General features: G+C 40.5%; 2 protein-coding genes across 4 annotated transcripts in view; one reads left to right on the forward strand and one right to left on the reverse strand.

Moving 5' to 3' along the window:
* The window catches only part of SMIM14 (small integral membrane protein 14), a 39,652-nt gene extending 39,281 nt beyond the window's left edge, over positions 1-371 (reverse strand). Inside the window, exon 1 of one of the 3 annotated variants that reach the window (XM_034424814.3) lies at positions 1-371. The gene's annotated coding sequence lies outside the window, so the exon portion shown is untranslated. The other 2 variants (XM_034424815.3, XM_087875435.1) reach the window with 2 other exon arrangements.
* On the forward strand, positions 325-22,301 carry UBE2K (ubiquitin conjugating enzyme E2 K). Its single transcript, XM_034424812.3, has 7 exons — positions 325-624; positions 11,653-11,746; positions 14,136-14,194; positions 16,734-16,816; positions 18,638-18,737; positions 18,966-19,094; positions 20,233-22,301. Exons 1-7 carry the CDS (start codon positions 562-564, stop codon positions 20,305-20,307), a joined length of 603 nt encoding a protein of 200 aa, XP_034280703.1. The 5' UTR covers positions 325-561; the 3' UTR covers positions 20,308-22,301.
* The last annotated feature ends 1,531 nt before the right edge of the window (positions 22,302-23,832 follow it).

A 23,832-nucleotide genomic window follows, 5' to 3' on the forward strand; every position in this document is an offset into this window, starting at 1 on the left:
CTCACTAGGCCTCAAGCCTTCCCCGGCGTTGATTTGTCTCTCGGGAGACCAAGCCGGGGCCCGAAACGTAAACCAAGGCGCCGGGAGCGGCAGATTTCCTCACCAGAGCCATGAGGGAAATCCTCGCTCGACAACCTCGGGGGGTGGGGAGAAAAAAAACTCCCCTCGTCGGTTTCCCCCTCAGGGAAAAAAAGTCGCCTCCTCTTCCAACGGCTCTCGCGCCTCGTTCCCAAGGAGACGCCGTCGCGGGGCGAGTGACGACAATTCGGAAGCCACGCCCCGCCCCCCCCACAAACATAACAACTCCGCCGGCGCTGCGTCGCGTTTGCGTCGCGTCACGCCGCGCCGCGCCCCGCCGCGCGCCCCTTCCACTATGACGGAGAGGAAGAGGCCGGCTCCGGGAGGCGTAACGCGCATGCTCGGCGCGGGCGCCATTTTGGACGGGCCGCCGGAGCTTCTCCCGCGGTGGCGGCGGTGGTGACGGTTGGCGGCGGAGCTCGGCCCGGCTCAGCGGCGGCGGCGGCGGGAGCGACCTGGGTTTCGGCGGGTCCCGCTGCCGAGATGGCCAATATCGCGGTGCAGCGGATCAAGCGGGAGTTCAAAGAAGTGCTGAAGAGCGAGGAGGTCAGCCTTTAGCCGCCCCCCCCCGTTTCCCCCCCCTTTTTTTTTTCTACCCTCAGCGCTCGCCTGAGGGCGGTGAGGGGCTCATCCCGGTGAGGGGCTCCTGGCTTGCCCGGGGCTGAGGAGGCCTGCTGCCGCTTCTCCTTCTCCAGGGGATACCGGGGGGGGGGGCTGTCCCGAGGGGGCGTCCTCTGAGGGGGGAGGGGCGGGGGGGAGAAGCAACGCCTGAGGGGAAGTTGGGGGCAGGCCTGTTCCCCCCCCCTCCATCGCCAATCCTGTGAGGGGAGGTTTAAATCCTTTTCCTTTCAAGGGGCTGATCTCCCCCCCCCTCAGGGAAGTGCATGTTAAGAGGTGGGGGGGTGGGGGTATCATTTGCTGTTGGAAGAAAAAGAAGGTACTGGGTGATGGGAGTTCTAGTTCCTCCATAAGCCACAAAAAGGCTGGTTGGGTGTCCATGGGGTCAGTCCTTGGGAGATGGTGAGTTTTAGGCCCGAGAAAGGTAGCTGGGTGCCTTTGAGACAGTCACAGGAGACTGGGAGGCCCAGTCCAGCAGCTACTGGGTGATGGGAGTTCTAGTTCGTTCATAAGCCGCAAAAAAAGCCGTCTGGGTGCCTTTGGGGCCAGTCCTCGGGAGATGGTGAGTTTTAGGCCCGAGAAAGGTAGCTGGGTACCTTTGAGCCAGTCACCAGGAGACTGGGAGTCCAGTCTAGGAGCTACTGGGTGATTGGAGTTCTAGTTCCTCCATAAGCCGCAAAAAGGCTGGCTGGGTGCCTTTGGGGCCAGTCCTCGGGAGATGGTGAGTTTTAGGCCTGAGAAAGGTAGCTGGGTGCCTTTGAGCCAGTCACCAGGAGACTGGGAGTTCTAGTCCAGTGTATGGCATAAAAGCTGGCCAGATGACTTGGGGTCAGTCCGCAGGAGACGGTGAATTTTAGCTCTGGCTTAGGCAAGAAAGGTAGTTGGGTGCCTTTGGGCCAGTCACTAGGAGACTGGGAGTTCTAGTCCGGCAGCTAGGTACTGGGTGATGGGAGTTCTAGTTTCTCCATAAGCCACAAAAGCCAGCTGGGTGCCTTTGGGGCCAATCGTCAGAAGATGGTGAGTTTTACGCCCAAGAAAGGTAGCTGGGTGCCTTTGGGCCAGTAACCAGGAGACTGGGAGTTCTAGACCTGTGTATGGTATAAAAGCTGGCTGTGTGACTTGGGGCCAATCCTCAGGAGATGGTGAGTTTTAGGCCTGCCTTAGGCAAGAAGGGTAGCTGGGTGCCTTTGGGCCAGTCACCAGGAGACTGGGAGTTCTAATCTTATATATGGCATAAAAGCCGGCTGGGTGACTTTGGATCAGTCACCAGGAGACAGTGAGTTTTAGTTCTGCCTTAGCCATGAAAGGCAGCTGGGTGACTTTGGTTAGGCCGGTCCCTCTTTCTCAGCCCGACCCACCTCACAGGTGGTTGTTTCGGGGAAAATAGGAGGAGGAAGGAGCCTCAGGTTTGCCACCTTGAGTTACATATAACGCAGGACAAAATCTAATAAAGAAGCCAGCCGTTCTCTTTTCCATTTATAGGCCCAGCAGTCTTTCATCTAGGTTGGGATACGTCCTTACAGGTCTGCTACTCCGTCCAGTTGACCAGGGAATCTGACCGAGTCAGAGGAAAGTTTTTCCAGTGGGATTTAAGTTAAAAGTAGTGTTGTGTGTCCTTGTTGCTGAGGCGTTTTTCCTGGCAGCAGAATCTGGGGTCTTTGGGGAAATTTCCCTGATGTTGGTATAATGGGCAAAGTTTTCTGTAATCCAATCCATGTGTATATATGTGTGAATGCAGAAAGAGCAAAACATCGGAGTATGTAAGATAGGCAAGGCTTCATAATACACTTCATACTTTGGCAGATTAGAAAACCCAGAGTTTGTGGAATAAGCCAGAATTCAGGTAAGCAAGTGATGGTGGCTTTTTTTTTTGGCCAGTCCCTAGTTCTTTTAACTAACCTTGGACCTTTTACAGGTTGGTTAAGAGCTTGAGCAAGCCAGAAATATGAATTAGCACCAAGGAAGGAAAGAAATTACAAAGACCTGTGTGTTGGTGTAGTCTATTTAATTGTAGTGAGTAAGCCTTAAGATATGGTCTGTTTGTTGGCCTCTGGTGTACTAAATGCTAAGCCGAAAACAAGTCAACAACCTACTTTAATGCAGTGCATGGGATGGTGTGTTAAAATACATGGACTGTGGGAAGCTATACTAGACTGGAGAAACTATTGGAAAAATTATTGAAACCAAATATATTTAAGATGGAGCACATATATTTCCCTATGATATGGAAAGATGGAAAGAATTACATGTAATTATAACCTATATAACCATTGATTAAAATGTTATTTCATATTTTAAATGTTCACCAGTAACACTGCTCTTCGGATGAGAATTCATTGAGAGGATGTTTTTATTTTTTTATTTTTATTTTAAAAAAGGATTCCTCTCAATAAGTACATAATGAATTGTAAAAATTGATGAAGGGGCCCACATTAAAAAACAGTTTTTTCATTTAAAAATATGTCCTGTTGATGCTGTGTATTATCAGTTAGCATGATATTCTTCCCAAAAGCCCTTTAACTCTTCACTCAGATCTGTATATCTCAATGGACTAAGAACATACTATATCAATTGGCACAACTGATAATAATGAAAAAGTGAGCATTATAATGCATTATATTTGTATCCAATTTATTCAGAGTGGTATGTATAGTCTTAATCCTATTTTCTACTATTCAGTACTATTTTCACAAAATGTGAAGTATTTTCAACCAGATACTACTCAATATTCAATACTAATTTAGTTTATAACTAAGAAATTCTTGTTCCATCCCTGTCATAGTCATAATAATTCTGCTTTTCCTCAACATCAGTTAAATGCCAACCACTTCGAAATAGATGGCCACATATTCCTGTCTTTCCTTCTGATGGAATATATTTTCCTGAAATACAAACATTGATCTCTTGAGACACTGTTTAATGTTGTACCTTAAAACCAAGATAACTGAAGACTTGTTATTACTTTGGAATGTATGTGATTCTTCTAACAGTCTGATTTGGTAAAATAATTTCAGGAACTAGCATTGAACAGCTTGAAAGTATTGTTTTTCAACTTTATTGTATAAAAAGATCCAGTTGACCCAGTTCTAAATTTATTTATATAACAGCTTAATTCCAACAAAGATGTGTCATATCATGTTTAATCTAAATATCTTCAGCTTTCTTCCATGTTAATTTTTCAAGCGCGGAATGTACTGGTTGTCCTCAGCAGTTTGTTTAGTGACCGAAGTTGTAATGACACTGAAAAATCTGACTTATGGACGTTGTTCACACGACCATTGCAGCACCTCTGTGGTCATGTGATCGAAATCCAGATGCTCGGCAATGGGTTCATATTTATGATTATTGCTACATCCCAGAGTTATGTGATCCCTTTTGGCGGCCCCCCTGACAAGCAAAGTCATTGGAGAAGCCAGATTCACTTAACAGCCGTGTACTGATTTAACAACTGTGGCCATTCACTTAACTGTGTGAAGAAAGATTGTATAATTGGGCAAAATTCACTTAACAAATGTCTCACTTAGCAACAAAAAAAATGTGGTCGTAAGTCAAGGACTACCGATGTACATTTGCTTACAAAACCTATTTTATATAGCTTGATGGACAATCACACCTTAGAAAATTAGGGATGTTTATAAATGGGCTAAAGGACATTAGAATTCATAAGTTATGTAAGAATGTGATATCTGTATCTGTCCTTGTTTTAATACAAAATATAATATATAATATAATATAATATAAATAATAATATAAATAATAATAATATAAATAATAATAATAATAATAATAATAAAATTGGCTGGGCGTTATCTATTTTTACAGTGGTTTTAAACCCTTGAGATAGTATTTATTTGATTTAAGTAGCTCTACTTTTTCCCTTCAATATTGCCTTCCTAACGTCAGCTGAACAAATGAAAATAAGGTAGCTGATAGGTCTTTGGTGCTCTCCGAGTTGGTTGTTTTCTTGCATTTGTTTCGTTACCTAAACTAGGTAACATCAGTACTAGTGCTGTTTCTGTATTACCATCTGTAAAGCAGGTTTTTTTTTTTTTTTTTTTTGCTTTAATTTATATGCCGCCCTTCTCCGGAGACTCAGGGCGGCTTACAATGTGTTAAGCAATAGCCTTCATACTTTTGTATATTTATACAAAGTCAGCTTATTGCCCCCACAAACTGGGTCCTCAATTTACCTACCTTAGAAAGGATGGAAGGCTGAGTCAACCTTGAGCCTGGCAAGATTCGAACTTACTTTAATTGCAGACAGCTGGTGTTAAATTACAGGGCTTTAGTCTGCAGAGCTATCCAGGCTCTGTAGTTTTAAGTTTTTAAAATCAGGACCAGGATGTACATACAGCATATGATCTGTGCTATCTGGGAATGGATGGAGTTGCTTATCCATCATCCAGCTAAGCATCCCCGTCTCTAAAAATCCGAGTAAGCTGCTGATAATTTGGAAAGATAAAAACTGGATTCGCATTTTTTAACAGCCGGCTTTACTGTCGTCTTACTCAACTGTGCTAAAAGAAATCTAAAATCCTTTTGGATGTAGGCCACCTGGCCCACGATGCATCAAAGCAGCCACAAACCATATCATTTTCACCATCACCATGCTTTATAGCAGGGGTCTCCAACCTTGGCAGCTTTACGACTTGTGGACTTCAACTCCCAGAATTCGTCAGCCAGCATAAGACCTCCAGGTCTGAAGGTCTTGAGCATAAGCTGGCTGAGAAGTTCTGGGAGTTGAAGTCCACAAGTCGTAAAGCTGCCAAGGTTGGAGATCCCTGCTGTATGGTGGCGTTCTGATAAAATTATGTCTTTGGATCTCCCCAAGAGGTCCAAAGGGCCAAATAATTCTTGAATCTGTAGGCCAAATTGTTCCAGAGGCTCCTGGTCTTTATCTAGCCACTCGTAAGCAAACTTTAGTCTTTGATGTTCTTTCTGGACAGCAAAGGCTTCCTTCTTGTGTCACCTCTCCCTGTATGTCAGTAGAGATTCTCAATCATCCAGCTCACGGTTGTCCCAAAAGTGTTTCTTCTTTTTTCTTTTGAAGAAGTTTCGCTTCTCATCCAGGAAGCTTCTTCAGCTCTGACAGGAAGGTGGGGAATGGAAGGATTTACATTCCTTGCAGACAGCTGGACATTTGCATCCTTTTAGAGGATCGTTGAAGCACTTGGAGTTTTATCGATGTCCTCAGGGTCACCTGAGTGATACAACTGGTTCGTGTACAATTTTTTTCCCCTCTGGAAATCCATTCCTACTCCCACACCATTCCAAGGGAGTTCATCCCACATTGCATAGCTAAAAGTCTGTAGAGATTCTCCGTCATCCAGGTCTGAAGGTCTTGAGCTGAAGAAGCTCCTTGGATGAGAAGCGAAATGTCTTCAAAAGAAAAAAACCAGAAAGTCCAGTTGCCTCCTGAAAAAGCACCTTTGGGACAACCATGACCTGGATGACGGAGAATCTCTACAGACATTTAGCTATGCAATTTGGGATGAACACCCTTTGAATGATGTGGGAGTGGGAACGGGTTTCCAGAAAAAAATAATAATTGCAGACTACAGGAACCATTTGCATCGCTCAGGGGACCCTGAGGACACAGACAAACCTCCAAGTGGCCTCAGCGACCCTCTAAAAAGGATGCAAATGGCCAGCTGTCTGCAAGGAGCATCAATCCTCCCATTCCCCACTATCCTGTCAGAGCTGAAGAAGCTTCTCGGATGAGAAGCGAAACGTCTTCAAAAGAAAAAACAAGAAAGTCCAGTGGCCTCCTGGGGAAAAAAAAAAAGCACATTTGGGATCTCCCCTGTATGTATAATTTGTACAGCTCTTTTTAGTCGTAGACTTAATGCACTTCGATATCAGTAGGAGAGAGAGCTGTAGGTCATGTGATGAAATGTTGAAATACGATGAAAAAGTTAAAACAGGTCAATGGGATGTGCTTGCTTTTTGACATGTCTATAAATTTTACTTAACGTAGCAATGCCTCTTTATATATTGATTCAGGTTTTTTTTTTAAAAAAAAAAAGTATACAGCTACGATCTTTATTTCCATGTACCTGGAATAAGTTTCACTAAAAAAAAACCCTATTTTGTGCAGTCTTTTAAACACACAATGTAAATTGAAAGATTTCCTAGAAAATATAATGTCCTAAAGCTGGGTTAATTTTTAATCCATTTTTAAAAAAAAAAAAATTCTGCAGTGTGGGTTTTCCCCCCAAAATTGAATTGGACAATTACCATTTTCAATCATTGAGGCTTCCTAAAGTGTTTACAAGTAAAGAGAAGATAGTGAACATGATTAATATATTGAGCTCAGCGCATCTAACCTAATTTACAAAGGTGCTTCCTAAGAATGATTATCTGAGAGGGGATAATTACAGCTTTAAATTTGCTTGTATCTATTTCTAAAAATGTTAGGGTTTCGGTGAAAAAAAATACAAGATGACAATTTTTCTGCAAGAAATTTCCATCTTTTTTATTCATTTCATACATTTCAAACCGTACTTAGCTGTTATCGAACTAATTTGCAACATCTGTGCACAAGGGGAATATACCATTACTGCCCTCCTTCTGCATTTACTAAATACAATAACTACACGGAAGCTTCAGTAATTTAGCATTTTAAAAAATTAATGAATAATTGCACTTTGCTGTTACCATTTTGTGAACAGCTTGACATATTCAGATGGTTACACGACTGACATGACAATATGCCTCGTTTATGTATTTTAATGGTAACGTGCCTTTTGATGAAAAAAAAAATTGAAGGAAAGCAAAAACATGTAATTTTAAAGTAGCGGTGTACGGTATCACAAACACAACTGAAGAATAAAAAATGTGGGCAGCATAGTAGACTAAAGGGAGGCAGAAGTATGTTCTGCGGCCTATGTCGACAGCTATATAATATACAACTTTTCAGAAACATTAAAGATTCAAGTTCAAGGCAATTAGACATTTATGCAAAATGCGATAAACTCTACCACAGAATGGATTAATCGTAGCAAATCTTGCGTTTGCAAAATATCCAGTCATTTGAAGGCTACTTTCCGTGAACAATTATATTAAAATTCAAACAGGCAATCTGCAAACTCATCTTAAAACGTAGAGAAAACGGTCAAAGAGGAAGGCACTTGTTGGTTATTTTTGAGAAAGTGAGCATTACTCTTAAAATGCTATCAGAGTTATTTTTCCTAGTATTGTTGTTAGCAGAATGCTAATATAAAATTGCATTCTTCATCTCGCCGATATCAAATGCAAAATTTTGGAAAAGCAAGTTTCCTACTTTGGAAGAAGAAAATGACAAAAATCCTTGCAATAAATAAACTGGTTTAAAATTTCTCACTGCGAGCATGAAAAATCAATAGAAATGAGACCTTTTACCCTTCTTTGGATTATATTTTTGGCTGCTGTCCCATACCACTTGTCCTAAGAATAAGCGTCTCTCTATTCCCAGGCAGCTATTTTGGAATTGACCTGTATGTGTTCTCAGAACTCTACTGCAAAATGATGTACGATTAACTTGCCTTGTTCAAAGAAAGTTTGCAGAATCTTCCTTGACTCTGTGCTTCAAGGTGCATAAAGAAACAGTATACTGGGGGTGATTGGGAAAGCTATATTTTGTAAACTAAATGCAAATATGACGATGTTTTTGTTGTATACCGCCAAAGAAGGTAGATCCACGAGAAGCATGTGTTCTCAAGGCAGGCTTACAGCAGCGTCAAAATAATTAAATTAAGAGGTAGAAATTTTGACTGACGGTTGGGCAGCTTTTTTGCAGCCTCCAGATTGGTAACGTTGAGGGGATTCATGTTGATGGGATTTGTAAGTGAGCCGTAAGCATTTTTACCCATTTGCTGTTTTGTTTTAAAGCAGCAGACAATAATTCCCACAATTATAGAGTTAAAACAATCCAATAAACTGTAAATTACAATAAATGTGGAAAAAAACAATGTCAACTATGTTTGCTAGTGCAAACGATACTAGAAGGAAGGTCTCAAGAAATAGAGAAGGCCAGAATCATGGGGTCGTGTCATTCCTATATTTGCATATTTTGCAAATATAAAAGATTTTGTCTAAATGTTGCAAATTACGTGTTGGTGTAAGTACCGGTACCTCATCACGGTGTAAGTACCTCATCACGTAATATGCATCATGTAAATGAGCACAAACGACAAACTTTGCTGAATTATACAATTATACAAATGATGCCGATGACAATATTTTTTTTTTTTCTGCTCGGCCAAGGCTTGGAAATTTCAACAAAGACATTTTTAAATAAATCCACAGACATTCTTTTGACAGTTGAAAAGCAGAAAGTTTTGAGGGTTTGCCCCGAGATAAGAAGCTAAAACACTAAATTAGTGCACAGGCTGTTTGTTGTAGCTGTTGGATGAAATTTATTGCAGTCAGTCACACTTCTACAGCTGCCCATCTCAACCAAAGGCACCACAATAGATAAGATAATGTAAAATAACAATAGATGGAGAATTTCTTAAGGCAAGCTGACTTGGAGCTGCGGAAGACAAAAAATTGTTGAATGTGGACTCTGAGGTGTATTTTAATGGATGCTATAAATAACAACTGCAAAGAGTAATGTTTCCTTTTTTATTTTTCACAATCTGTAATCTTGAAAGGAGTTTGGTTACCTCCTTTGCAGCTACAACGTGTGGGATACTATTGGGTGTTAGTTGATCTTTGGAGGGGAGGAATCTCCATTAAAAAAAAATAATGAAAAAATGAGTACACTATATTGCTTCTAGGTGCTTGAAGCATTCATTCTACTCTAGTTCTTCCTAGCACCAAATATGTATTTATAAAGGTTAGACGGCTGCATCTGTTAAAGGCCATAAGATTACTGTGCGGCAAATTAGTTGTAGTCAACCAGAGCGACTTGTTTAACAACATTATTTTACACAATAACATTTGCAGTAATATGGACCTTGTGTGGCTCAGGTGGAAAAAATGTGGAGAGTATAGGCTGGCTATATAAAAACTTGCTGGAAATACTTGAAATGAAATGAGTAATTTAGGGGTTTTTTTAAATAAAATTGTTGATTTAAATGACTGTAACGTTATTAAAGCGCCGCTTAGATGGTTTTAACCAGTAGGAACAAAGAAATCGATATAAACTGAAGTCGCTTTGGCAAGCATCAAAGGATAATGGGAAAGTTTCTCATTATCCAAGGGAAAACAACAACAGTTTAAAGATTTATTATACCATATCCTCAGGGGTGAAATCTAGAATTTGTTACTACCGGTTCTGTGGGCGTGGCTTGGTGGGGGTAATGTAACTGGGTGGGCGTGGCCATTTTTTTTTTAACTTTTAAAACCATTTTTTCTACAACCTCTTCAGCGAAGAGGTTGTAAAAAAATGCTTTCAAAAGACTCTGACGATCCCAGCTGAGTTGCCTGATCGGCAGAGACTTTTTTTCTTTTAAATGCCTCTGACGATCAAGCAACTCAGCTTGGATTGTCAGAGGCATTTAAAAGAAAAAAAAAAGCTGGCTGAGGAACTCTGGGAGTTGAAGTCCACAAGTCTTCAAGTTGCCAAGTTGGGAGACCCCTGAACTAGAAAATACATCAGTAGTTGATTTATTGTAAATGTGTAATTTTACTACCAAACAAAATGTGTTTATGCTTCTTATGAAAAGCAGCACAATCTAAAAAAGAGTGTCTTATTTAGAAACCCAACCTGTCATTAGTTTCTTAATCATACATGTAAATGTGTCAAGATATAATTAGGGATAGTCACGGAAGTTAGGCATGACGTAAGTAGGCTGCCCATTGCGTGTGTTACATGACTTAAAAACAATAGGGAGGCATTCATACATTCCCAAGGAAGATAATCAGAAGGATTTCCATTTTCAGTGAAGTGACCAATTAGACTTAGGTTGCTATTTAATTTGAATCTGCAAATCGATTTTGGGAGAGAATCTCCATAGACATTTAGCTATACACCACTGAGCCAAAGAAGCTTCTTGGATGAGAAGCGAAAGGTCTTCAAAGAAAAAACAGAAAGTTCAGTCGCCTCTTGAAAAAAGCACCTGTATGAACACGGTTAAAATTTCAAGATAAATTTATCTCTAAATGACCTGTCATAAGTCAAGGACTACCTGTATATTATTTAAAATATCGTTATTGAATTCTGGTTATTGTGTACAGTGGTAGGATTATAGCTTTGATCTGATACTGAAATCACAAAGTCATGGTAGATAGACTGTTAATGCAATTATAGAAATTAGAGATATCTATTATTGATTGATCAGGGGTCGAAGGAATCATTGCCTGACTACTGTGAAGATGGGAGGCAGGTTTGATGCTCCTCGTATCAAAAGCTTAGGCTAGAAATTGCTAGCAGTAGCAACCCATGTGGTTTGGGTTTCCGGTGCTGTTTTCTAGCAGTTCCTGGAAGGATTCCTGTGGATCTAGTGTATCAACTAGAATTGAGTGTCAGGGTGCCTTAATTAAATCATGAGTCTCAAGCCAAGCTTCAAAAGAAATCCAGGGCACCCAGCTCTGACCCTGTGTAACCTACACTCCAATTATTCCCCCCTCCCCCAGGGTGTGTCATCAATCACATTCGCAACAGAGCAATTTCATGGGTTGTAGAGGTCACTCTCCACCTGCTGCTGGAGGTAACTCTGGGGTACAACCTTGAGAGAGATAAGCATGGAATGTGCATCTGTCTTTGGGTGCTGTGCCATTTTGCCGGTTTCCCATCCCCCCTGGCCTATGGCAACTTGAGAGCAGGCCAGGGATGCTTTGCGAGTTGACATTGAGTATTTGATCAATGTAAAGAGAACTGAAAGGATTGGCTGAAATTTGAAATTAAAAGGCAATTTTGAAAACAAATGTATATGGCAAATTCATCTCTCTAAATTTAAGTGGGGGAAAAAAATCTAATGAGTAGTAAACCTCTAACTGGGGTTTTTTTTTTTTTTCTGTTTTATTTTTAAGACGAACAAAAATCAAATTAAAGTAGACCTTGTAGATGAAAATTTTACAGAACTAAGAGGAGAAATAGCAGGGCCTCCAGACACACCATATGAAGGTAAGTATTTTTTTTTTCTGCTAATCTAAGATTTTCTAATCTTGTTAATTCTTAAAGCTCGTAAATGCAATATGTCTCATTTTGGAAGTCCTTTGCAAAACACCGCAAATACGTTGCAAATATAAATATTGTAATTTACCCTTGGAAGTTAATCTTTCGTGCAGGATAACTTAGTTGCATTCTGGTTTATAGTACTCAAGCTCTTCAGTAACTCACGCTGATTTCTCTGTGTGTGTAAATTTGGCTTAATTTACCAGTCAGAACATCTTAAATGTTTAAAACAGCATTCAGTCGTTATTCCTTGCCAATAGTTGCACAATGAAACAATTGCTGAAAGACTAAGTTTTACATTAATAAAACAGCGACAGCAGGCAAAAAAATATATGGTATTCGGTTTCCTTAAACCAGTTATCTGGGCTTCCTCGTGATCCATGTATTTCAATCCTCTGAGAATTCTTAGCAATTCTCAGAATACGGATAGAATTCTGAATATTAGTCCCTGCTTCTAGAGAACTCCCAACTTGTAAAAAGTACCCCAAATTTCCATGCCAGGTAGCACCCACAATGGTTTGCCCTAGGAGCTGCCATTTGGGGGGAATCACTGTCTAGAGGTTGAGGTTTTGCATTGGACAGGTTCTTCAATTCATTTTTTTTTTCCTCTTCTCACCTTCTCTTCCTTGACTCAGCAACACAATTCCAAGCAGCTGGTGGGTATTCTGTTGTGTGAATACTTAGAAAGTTTAAGTGCATTCAGATCTGTCTCTTTCCGCTCGTATAAAGCAAGTAGTTTCCTTAGTGAAAAGCTTGTCCTAAAAAAAAAATATAAAAGACAAATGCTTGGAACCGGAGTCGATGCAGAATGTACCTAGAGGGGGGGAAAAAACCCACACTTTTTTGAAATGAAAACACAAACATAACAATGCTTCTTCCTTCGTTTAAGGCAGAGGTGGGGAACAACGGCCCCGTTATCACTTATGGACTTCAACTCCCAGCATGGCTGGCTCAGGAATTCTGGGAGTTGAAGTCCCACAAGTCATAAAGGGGGGGTCATTGTTCCCCACTCCTGACTTAAGGAGTTGGATGTTCATTTAAAATTGTTAGCGGAGACCTGCTTTCATTAGTGTAGCTCCTTTTAATGTAAGTTGTTTCATGGATCCTAAAGTAGATTTTTTTTCCCCTCTTTCTTTAAAAATAATGAAATCCCCATTCAGATTCTTTTTTTCATCTTTTTTGTGGTTTCTGTAGAGAGCCCTTGCATATAGGCTGCGTGCTTGATCATGGCTCCAGCTGGAAAATCTCTGTACTTAGGCTAGATGGCGAGAAAGTAGACATTCAACTATTCAAGAAAAACGTTCCTATTGGGTTCCTTTGACTGGTAGAGTTTTGCTTTCAGAGAAGTCACTCGTGAGCCGTTATTTTTTTCCCTTCTGCGTTCTTTCTCTCTTGGCCTTTGTCAGACTGTCAGTCAGCATAGCTTTTAGTTTCTTTTATGGAGAGCCTCAGGAACGATGACTCAGAAACGGCCTTCTTCTCAGAAGTACTATTTTTGCTGAAGCAAAATTAATCACGTTTTTAAGTAGGCAGTTATCGACTAAAAACGTGTAAGCATGGTTTCGTCTTGGGAAGACAACGTCAAATTAAACACTTTGTTTTGGTTGGGAAAGAAGGTTCTTCAGAAGAGATCCTTCAGGTTGTCGTCTTCTTCACTGACCTTGGCCATTTTAAGCATGGTTGGTTGGAGAATTCTGGGAGTGGAAATCCACAGATCTTACCAAGTTATCAAGGTTGGACATTCCTGTTCTCTAGATCTTTTCCAGTTCTTCAATCTTTTCCAGACAAATTCTGATAATTCTTGCGTTCATGGTCTGGGGCGGGGGGGATCCTTGGGAGATTTGCTACTCCTAATGATTGTCCTTGTCGCTTCAGTGTTTTGGCACCATCAGTTTACATCTAAATTTGTGTTTGCTCCTTGTTAAATTGTCGCTGGAATATTGGAATAGTCTCACCTTCATTTAATCAAATGGAGGGTTTTATTACAGCTTTTAGTAAATTGTGCCCATGTGCCAAGAACTTTTCTCGGGGGGGAAAAAGACAACAGGAAGAAATAAGAACAATTACTGTGGTATGACAGATGATGCACTAAAGGATTTTCACCTCAAGGGGTTTGCAAACTGAGTAATCTCTGTGTAATACTTCCAATGGTAGAGGTAAACATGCTGGAAGGCTACCGGAACAATTTCCAGCTACATTATAAAAGGAGTCCATCCTGCCTTAGAACCCAAGCAAACTTTTAAAATCTTATTGTTTATTTAACTTAAAGGAAAGTTCATTGCTGTGATAAATTCATGTCTGATAAGTATTTAGTGGTTATATGTTCTGGTTTTTATAGGAGGAAGATATCAATTAGAAATAAAAATTCCAGAAACGTATCCTTTTAATCCCCCCAAGGTATGGTGAATATAATTATTGTGAATAATTCTTCGGATTCTTCCTTTATGAATCCTTTTTTTGTGCAGTGCTCTTTATTTGTCTTGGCTGCCCCCTCCAAGGTCTTTCTAATTGAATACAGACCCCCCCCAAAAAATTATCTTTTATGATGCTTTGCGAAACTCCCTGCTTATGAAATGCTTTACTGTACAACAAAACTTCAAATTGTGTAAAAATAATCCATTGTCTCTTAGTTTTAAGTGTGATAACGTGTAGTAATGTCATTTCAATTAAATAAGAATTTTTTTAATGCGAGTGCTTCTTACAGTGCTCAAGTGTAATAGTAAGAAAATTGTATACATGCTTATGGTTTACAGTGGAACCGATAGGTGGAAATGTTTATTTTCTTGGCTATTTAAAAAAAAAAGGCAAATAGATTAATGATAAAACTATAGCAATCATCAAAGTAAAGTTTCCCCCCCTGTAACGATAATATCAGTTAGAAAATAAAAGCACCATCGTACAGAATTCCTATGTTCTCATCTGTGGGCGGTATGAGAATTGGTGAAACCTAATACAACATAAGAGCCTTGGTAGTACAGTGGTCTAAGGCACCCTGTTATTAAGCTGGTTATTAAGGCCAGCTGCCTGCAATTACTGCAGGTTCGAATCTCGCCAAGACTCAAGGTTGACTCAGCCTTCCATCCTTTCTAAGGTAGGTAAATTGAGGATCCAGTTTGTGGGGGCAATAAGCTGACTTTGTATAAATATACAAAAGGATGAAGGCTATTGCTGAGCACATTGTAAGCCGCCCTGAGTCTCCGGAGAAGGGCGGCATATAAATCAAATAAAAAAAAAAAAAATTAACATGGGCATCTCCAAATGAGCCAGTGAATCTGTATTTTTTTTCCACTCAATTCTTACAAATAGCAACACATTTTAAAAAGGAGTATTTAAGGATGAACACCCTGTATCATGGTTCAGCACACAATGTTATGCACATCCACCAAAATCCGGTCCTTGGCTCTCCCAAATGCAGACGGCTTAAACTCAGGAAGGTCTTTTAGTGAAAAGACCACCCCTGCCCCCCCCCCACTCCCTTTGACCTTGAAAAGCTTGTCCCAAACATTTCCTAGCTGTCCCAAGTCCCACCGCGCTTCGCCCATCTGATCCGTTCACAAAAGCTGACAATCGAACAAAAAGTTTCTGAAGCTCGATATAACACTTTTCTTCTCAAGGACAATGTTCATAACCGAGGAACGAAATGCGGTTAAGTTAGAGGGGCAGAAAAAGAATGCTTTTGTTCTCAGTTTCTCCCAGCAATCTTTATTTTGAAAGATTTTTAAAAAAACAAAACACACAACCAGATTTGAACTTGGACATCTCCGCACCAAAATTTAAGTTAATATTGCTCTCTTTCTCCCAAGTTGTTGGAAGGGAGGTTAGTCTGGTGGTGTCCCAAAAGTGTTTTTTCAGGAGGCCACTGGACTTTCTTCTTTTTTCTTTTGAAGACGTTTCACTTCCCATCCCAGAAGCTTCTTCACCTCTGACAGGATGGTGGGGAATGGAAGGATTGATACTCCTTGCAGACAGCTGGTCATTTGCATCCTTTTTAGAAGGTCGTTGAGGCAGCTTGGAGGTTTGTCTGTGTCCTCAGGGTCACCTGAGTGATGCTCCTACTACTTTTTCCAGAGAAAAATTGCAGACTACAGGAGCCATTTGCACTACTCAGGTGACCCTGAGGACACAGACAAACCTCCAAGTGGCCTCAGTGGCTCTCCAAAAGAATGCAAATGACCAGCTGTCTGCAAGGAATATAAATCCTTCCATTCCCCACCATCCTGTCAGAGCTGAAGAAGCTTCTTGGATGAGAAGCGAAACGTCTTCAAAAGAAGAAACAAGAAAGTTCAGTTGCCTCCTGAAAAAAGCACTTTTGGGACAACCAGGATCTGGATGACTGAGAATCTCTACAGACTTTAAGTCTGGTGTTGTGTTACTTGTGAGAAGGTCTGAATGAGAGGAGTACAGACATAGTTGTAGTAGCTAGCTGTAGGCTCTCTTTTGTCACGAGGGCAAAATACAACTCTTTGACAGTATTGAATCAATATCCCAGGGCAGTTTTTTCTCAGAAATCTAGATGAAGGTTTCGGGCACCGTAGGAGCACATAACATGAACACGTGTTCCAAATTAATACGATGCTGAGTCCGAATCTGAAGAACCCAGATGTTAAGATTATCACTGTTTTGAGGACCAGCCAACATTGTCCATAAAAACACTGTAAAATTGTCCTGTACGGCAGGGGTCCCCAACACCCACCCCCCTTCAATCTGCATGCTGGGGCCCATTGGGAACCAAACCACATATGTGGCGGGCAGGCACAAAAAGCCTCATTTGTGTAAATGGCGCGTGTGCACACACACGAAACCATCCCTTCCACAACCAACCAACCACCCCTTCCGCCTACGGTCCAGAGCCGGAAAAGTTGGAGATCACTCCAATGTGTTGCTTATTATCCATTGTGTAGCTGCTATTTTGATAACAGCTTCTCTTGTATTTTAGGTGCGGTTTATCACCAAAATTTGGCATCCTAATATTAGCTCAGTCACCGGAGCTATCTGTTTGGATATCCTAAAAGATCAGTGGTAAGGTTCCGTACGAAGTTTGGGGGAAATCCTGAAAATAATTGGATTATACTTGTGGATATGGGAGGAAATAGCGATCCTTCCTTAAAAGAGAGGATGAGCGACTGTTAACCACAGTTTTTATCGTTTTTAACATTTGAAGTCTCAAACTGGCTATTGCTGGTCTCCAAACGATTTACCAAAGTGCTTAAATAGTGAGTTTTGAACAGCTTCGATCATAAGTTTCCTGAGTTTGATGGCAAAATATACTCTAAGCAAAAACGATGAAGCATTGAGAGGCAGGGGAAAAAAAATAGGTGGGAGTATTTTCATTCATGCAACTAAATTTGGCTGTATACCGGAACTACTGAGACAGTTGAGAAATTTAGTAATTTCATTTCTGAACTATAGAAAGTGAACGTAAAGAAACACTGCTCTGTATCGCCTGCTATAATCTTTTTGATTGGATGTTTATAGCTGCCCAGAATATTCAGTATATTCATATTCAGTATATTCATATTCAGTATATTCATATTCAATATATATATATATCACACACACACACACACTGAATGTGTATATATATATATTTACCATTGATATCGCCCTCCTCTAGTAACCTTCTCTAGTAAGCCAGTTACTAGACGCTAAAATATAATTGCAGGCTTCATTTTGAACAGAAAAAGAAGAGAAAATGTAGGAATAAGCAGGGTTAACATCCAGGAAAGATGGGATCAAGCAAACAGTTGAAGCATAGAAATTTAGCCAAGGGAATATCAAGCAAAACGTCCCGTTGATTATTTTTGACCTACAGTAGTGGCCAAAATTGTGGAAATCTTTTGGGAAAAGTGTATTTTTGAGGTTTGACGGCTAATAGCACCACTTTTTTTTTTGGAGTTTCAAGATAATCCTATTCCACTGCTGGAATGGCCTGGGAATAGCGCAGACCTTCTTAACCCAATTGAAAATCTATGGAGCCAACTAAAGAAACTGGTTAGTCAGAAGCGACCCAGCAATAAAAACCCAGTTAATAGAAGCCATCATTCCATCTTGGTTTCACATTATAAAAGCTGCAGAACTCAAAGACTTGGTTCCCTCCATGGGAAGACATTGTAAGGCCGTCATTCATGCTAAAGGTTACCCAACTAAGGATTAACTGACATGGGGATCATTTTTTGTAGCTCTCGTTTTTTCTACGTGTTTCACTTTTCTTCTTTATACTGTAACTGCTTTTCTAATATCAAATCCTTCATAAAAGTTTATTGCATTACATTCTTGATTAAATGATCTTTCCATTGATATATAGTTTTATGGTACTACTCCGAAAAGAGTGGTGTTATTAGCTAGTTTTAGAAAATACACTTTCCCAATTTTGCCCACTACTGTTAGATAGGTGGTGATTTTATGCCTAAGGGATATTACAGTGGTCTTGTCTTGTACTAATCCAGGGGTCTGCAACCTTAAACACTCAAAGAGCCATTTGGACCCGTTTCCCACGGAAAAGAAAACACCGGGAGCCACAAAACCTTGACTATTTCTTGAGCGGCCACAAAACTAGCATATGTTGTTGAATGAAACGTTCTGTTTTCTTCTGAAACTTTTCTTTTCTTGGATTTATCCATGGTTGGCCTACTGGAGGTTGAAAAGCGCAATAAATGGTGTGCCGGCGGGTGTCGCACATGGGCGGTTGTGACGCATATTTGAAGTCACGGAGCCGCAGCAGAGGGGTGAAAGAGCCACATGCAGCTCCAGAGCCGCAGGTTGCTGACTCCTGTACTAAACAAGTCTGTTAAACCTTGATGTTACCTATGTCGGTAACTCATTCCAGTCTTGTCTTTTCAGGGCCGCAGCGATGACTTTAAGAACAGTGTTGTTATCCTTACAAGCCCTCTTGGCAGCTGCTGAACCCGATGACCCACAAGATGCAGTTGTGGCAAATCAGGTACAACCGTTATTCCTTTTTTTTTTTTTTTTTTTAGAAAATCCACGTTGAGTTTCCAAGGAAGAGGGACTTTTAAAAATCTGGAAACAAGCTAGTGAAAAAGATGCTGGGTTTGCATCCTCTCCTGAGGAAAGAGAGTATTATCGGAATATTACACATTAGCTACAGATTTGTCCTTGCCACAAGATTTAAATTTGTCTTTTTTTTCCCCCCCATCTTTTGACACAGTACAAACAGAATTCAGAAATGTTTAAACAGACAGCTCGACTTTGGGCGCACGTTTATGCTGGAGCACCAGTTTCTAGTCCGGAATATACCAAGAAGATAGAAAATCTTTGTGCTATGGGATTTGATAGGGTAAGCCTTGCTTCTCATGAGGACTGCTATCTTTTTTTTTAAAAAAAAACCAAATCTGCTTTCCTAAGATCCAGAATTAGAGCTACCTACAATCGCAATGGAGCCCAACCTTCCCATTGCTAACCGAAGACCGTTGTTAAGTGAGTTTTGCCCCGTTTTGTGTTCTTAGGTGAATCGCAGCAGTTGTCAAAATTAGTAACTAATTTTTGATAAATATGAGCCCGGTGCCAAGCATCCGAATTTTGATCGTGTGACTTTAAGGATTCCGGAATGGTTGGATCGAAAAACGTTCCTACGTCCCTTTTCTCAGTTAACTTTGAACGGTCACTAAAATGAACTGTTGTAAATTGAGGGCTGCCTGTACTTTCCTTCCCGTGTGAGATGCCTACTGCTTAGGAGATTTCATGGAGCTGCATTGGATATGAGATTCTGTGCCAAGTATCCTGCTTCAGTTTAGCCTTTGTCACGCATGCGCTTTCTATTATTAGTGCCAGGGTGAAAATGGGTGTTTTGCGGGGGTGAAATGCTCCTGGTACAGACCGGATCGCGTGATCCGGTAGCGATGGTGGCAAGTGGTTCAGAGAACCGGTAGCAAAAGTCCCTATGCCGCCGCCTCCCTCCCCCCCCCATGCCCAGCTGAGCCGCACGATCATCAGAGGCTGTTTTTTTTTACTTTTAAAAGTATTTTTTCTACAACCTCTTCTGCCGAAAAAATGCTTTTAAAAGTTTTTTAAAAAAAAACCTCTGATGATCGCGCGGCTCAGCTGGGATCGTCAGAGGCTTTTAAAAGCATTTTTCTACAATTTTTTTTCTTAAAAAAATGCTTTTAAAAGCCTCTGATGATCCCAGCTGAGTTGCCTGATCGTCAGAGACTTTTTTTTCTTTTAAAACCATTTTTTCTACAACCTCTTCGGCCAAAGAGGTTGCAGAAAAAAATGCTTTTAAAAGTTAAAAAAAAAAAAAGTTGGCCATGCCCACCCAGTCACATTAACCCCCCCAAGCCACGCCCACAGAACCTGTAGTAATAAATTTTAAATTTCACCACTGGATGTTTTGTTTAGTTTTTATTTGCTAGAGGTGCTACCTTCTGACCTCAGTCACTTCTTGTCTTTTTCTTCTTCTTCTTTTTTCTTTGCAGAATGCAGTAATAGTGGCCTTGTCATCAAAATCATGGGACGTAGAAAGAGCAACAGAGCTACTCCTGAGTAACTGAACCCCGTGTGCAGAAACTGCCTCAGTGTAGCCCAGCCTGCCTCTTCTTGAGGAACGTCACATCATCTCTTCTTTTTAGGTTTCAATATAGATTCTCTTTTAAAACTGGCGTTCTTTGCCTGATGCTATCTAGGCCCTGTTGGAGACTGAAAACAAAACAAAACTAAAAAACAAAATCAAAACTGCTTTGTAAATAAAGCTAATTAAACATCTGTGTAAATTTAAAAACAAAAAACAAAACACAAAAAACAAGGGGGAAATACTTTAATTTTTTTTTTTTTCCTTACTAAATATTGTAAATTCCTCGAGCTTGGCTAAAAAAAAAAAAAAGAAAGAAAGAAAAAATTACTGGTGGGGACAACCTTGTCTGCTGTAGTTACAGTTAGCGGTGTGAGCAGGAATTTGCATCAGGAATTTTGACTTTGTTCAGAACACATCACGTTGTCTGTCCGTAAATCATCAATCGTTGATGTCACCCATCCCGGCTCCCTTACCGTTTTTTTGTTTGTTTTTTTGGGTTTTTTTTTAATACGGATCCTACATGCTTGTGGACTGCCCTTAATATTTGCATGCCTGTACTTTTACCTAGATGCTTTTGAGTGAGCAAGTAGGGTGAACTGACCCCAGAGCACCATTCGAAGTACTTAAAGGAGTATTCATTCTTGTAAACTTTATTTTTTTTTTTTTGCCTAAAGATCTTTTTTCCCCCCCTCCAGATGGCCTCGAAACTCAACGTTGGGGGGGGGCTCACTCTTGATATTTTCACCACTTTGGGAGTCGGATTGGGGGGGTTAATGATCCTGAATGCCTCCTCCTCCTCCCCAGCCTCCTCTCCCCCCGAAACCCTTCAGCTGCACGCACAGTTGCAATAATCACATTAGGGACCTCTCCAGAATGTGTGGGTACCTGTGCCATCCCTAGCTTAGTTCCCCACTCCGCGTGCTCTCTTTGGAATAACCCGTACAATTTTTTTTTCCCCACCATTGTAATTTCTACACAATTGTATAAAAAGGTTTGGTATCTTTGGACATAGCACAAACCAGTGGAGCTGCTGTTTTATTTCTTCTGCAGAAATCAAACCTCTTTCAATAAATTCTGGCTAGAATGAATTTGCTGAAAAGAACCGGGTCTCTGTTAAAAAAAAAAAACACTTGAGAATACAATCTTTTTTTCTTTTTTCTGTGATGCTGTCAGCTTTTTTTTTGGACATAATCAGTTGCTTATCCAAGATTGTTTGTGCAAAGAACCACTTGTGTGCGTTTTTCCCCCAGCTGACATTTGGAAATCTTGTTGGGTTGTGTTTTTTTTTTTAACTGTACATATATGTTAAATGCCGATAGTTAATTTCTCCAGGATGAATGATCTTGCTAAAGCAACTGTACATACAGTGTGTCTTTGTATTCACTCTTGAGAGATCTGAACTCTTCTTCAGGTTGTTAAGTTTTCTATAAAACTAAAAAAAAAAAATCGGAGAATTTCAGCGCTGCCCCGCCAATTCTTCTGAGCAAAATGCACGTTGGAGCGTATCGAATTCTTGTCCTCAATCCAATTTCTTATGTACTTGTAGATAGAAATGTTAAACATTAATAATATGTGTTTTAACTGAAGAACAGGCAATGGGCTACTCGTTAAGTTTTTGCAAAATTGTCATGTTACATTACTGTAAAAAAAAAATAATAAGTCGAGATGGGCATGCAGGATTCTCTCCTGCAAGATATTCAAGTTATCTATAGTTTCAGATATTATGACACAGAAAATAGTAAATTATTTGTGCAATACGAAACCCTGCTTTTTCACATCCCATTTCTGCCTTCAGTGATTGTGTGATTTATCTTAACAGTCACTTAAATCACTGGCAGAAGCCAAAGGAAATGTGACTTTTTTTTTTTTTTGGTTGGTATTTCTTGATATTTATTTTTTTTTTTTAAAGAAAATTGTTGCTGCTCAACATTTTTGTTAAAATACTAGCTGGGGCAAATACAGCCCTGGAAATTTGCCATTTGTGTTTGTATTTTTCTTTTAACAGTCTATATTTTGATGAGGTCATCACGATATTATTTACCCTGGTGGTAATTGTGTAAACATAGATTTCATATTTCCTTGTTCTTTGCGCATTATTAAAAGAAAGAACTTAGGAGTAGTTAGTTGGGATAAAATGTCTTCTGCTTTTATATTTCGATAACCTTTCTAAGGAAAATTCTGTGGCCGTGTCAAATGAAATTAGAAAGGTGCTCATGATATATACAGGTAGTCCTCGACTTACAACAGCTCATTTAGTGACTGTTCAAAGTTACGACGGGACTGGAAAATGGGACTTATTACCATTTTTCATGCAATTTCCTTTTGCGACCTTCCGACGAGCCACGTCAATGGGGAAGCCAGCTTCACTTAACAATCGTGTTACTAGCTTATCAATCACGCGGTGATTCGTTTTTAACAGCTGTGGCAAGAAAGTTCGTAAAATGGGGCCAAACTCACTTAACGAAGGCCTCGCCCAACAACAGGAATGTTGGGCTCGGTTGCGGTCCTAAGTCGAGAACTACCTGTAGATCACTGTTCAGCTGTTCCTCGCTCACAGTGATAATTTCGTCTGAACTTTACACTTCTACGTAAGAGAGTGAACATTGGACTCTAGAAGTACTAAGTTTGGCTAGTGCTTCAACCCTAATCAAACGAAATTTATGGAGAAAGGAAGAAGCATATTGGCCTATAGACTGATAATAACTGGCATCTAGATGATAACTGGCATCTGGTCCCTCACATCTAGTGCGAGGGACTAGATGCTTATGTTGGCTTTTTGGAAGGCGATTGCGCCGAACAGATTAAAACGCTGTCAGGATAATCCACTTGCACATAGCAATGACTTGGAAATGATTAACGTTGGCTAAGTTTTCAGCTTTTTTTTTTTTTTTCTTCAAAATAAATATGATGAAGCATCAACTGAGCAACCTTTGTGAATATGGGATGTTAATGTGTGCGGTAAAGGAGCTGCTGCGTAATGCGCTCGGCTCTACACGACGTTGCCGTAATTTCTCCTGCCCAGAACAGAAACAAACTCCAGCTTTTTGGGTTTTTTTTCAAAAGAGAGTTGGGATCGGTTAATAGGTTTTTTTCCCCAGAGACCTCCGCAAAGTGCAAAAAACACGCATCATATGCAAGTACTTTCCAAAGTTCCTATTGGTGCACGCTCTTTCCTTTCCCTATCCTGTTCAAAGGGGTGGAGTACTGTACACTACTCTCAGTATGCCAAAATAAAGTTTCCCCATTCCAGCTGATCCTTAATCGGAGAGCCGTGTTTTTCAGCAGTGTTTAGTGTTACTTTTGTCGTTAGCGATCGGATTTCTAGAATGCGTTGGTTTTCCTCGCGCTTTCATTTGGGGAAGGGGTCAGCAACCTTAAACACTCAAAAGAGCCACAAATGTCCTAACCGGAAGCTCCCCCTTTCAATTCTGGAGCCGGTTCCCCCACCGTAGAGTCTCCTCCTGGCGCGGCGTCCTTTTTTCCTCTACCAGTCCTAACTGAAAGC

The sequence above is a fragment of the Pantherophis guttatus genome, chromosome 8, assembly GCF_059756535.1.
Source record: "Pantherophis guttatus breed Tessera chromosome 8, ASM5975653v1, whole genome shotgun sequence".
Taxonomy (NCBI): domain Eukaryota; kingdom Metazoa; phylum Chordata; class Lepidosauria; order Squamata; family Colubridae; genus Pantherophis; species Pantherophis guttatus.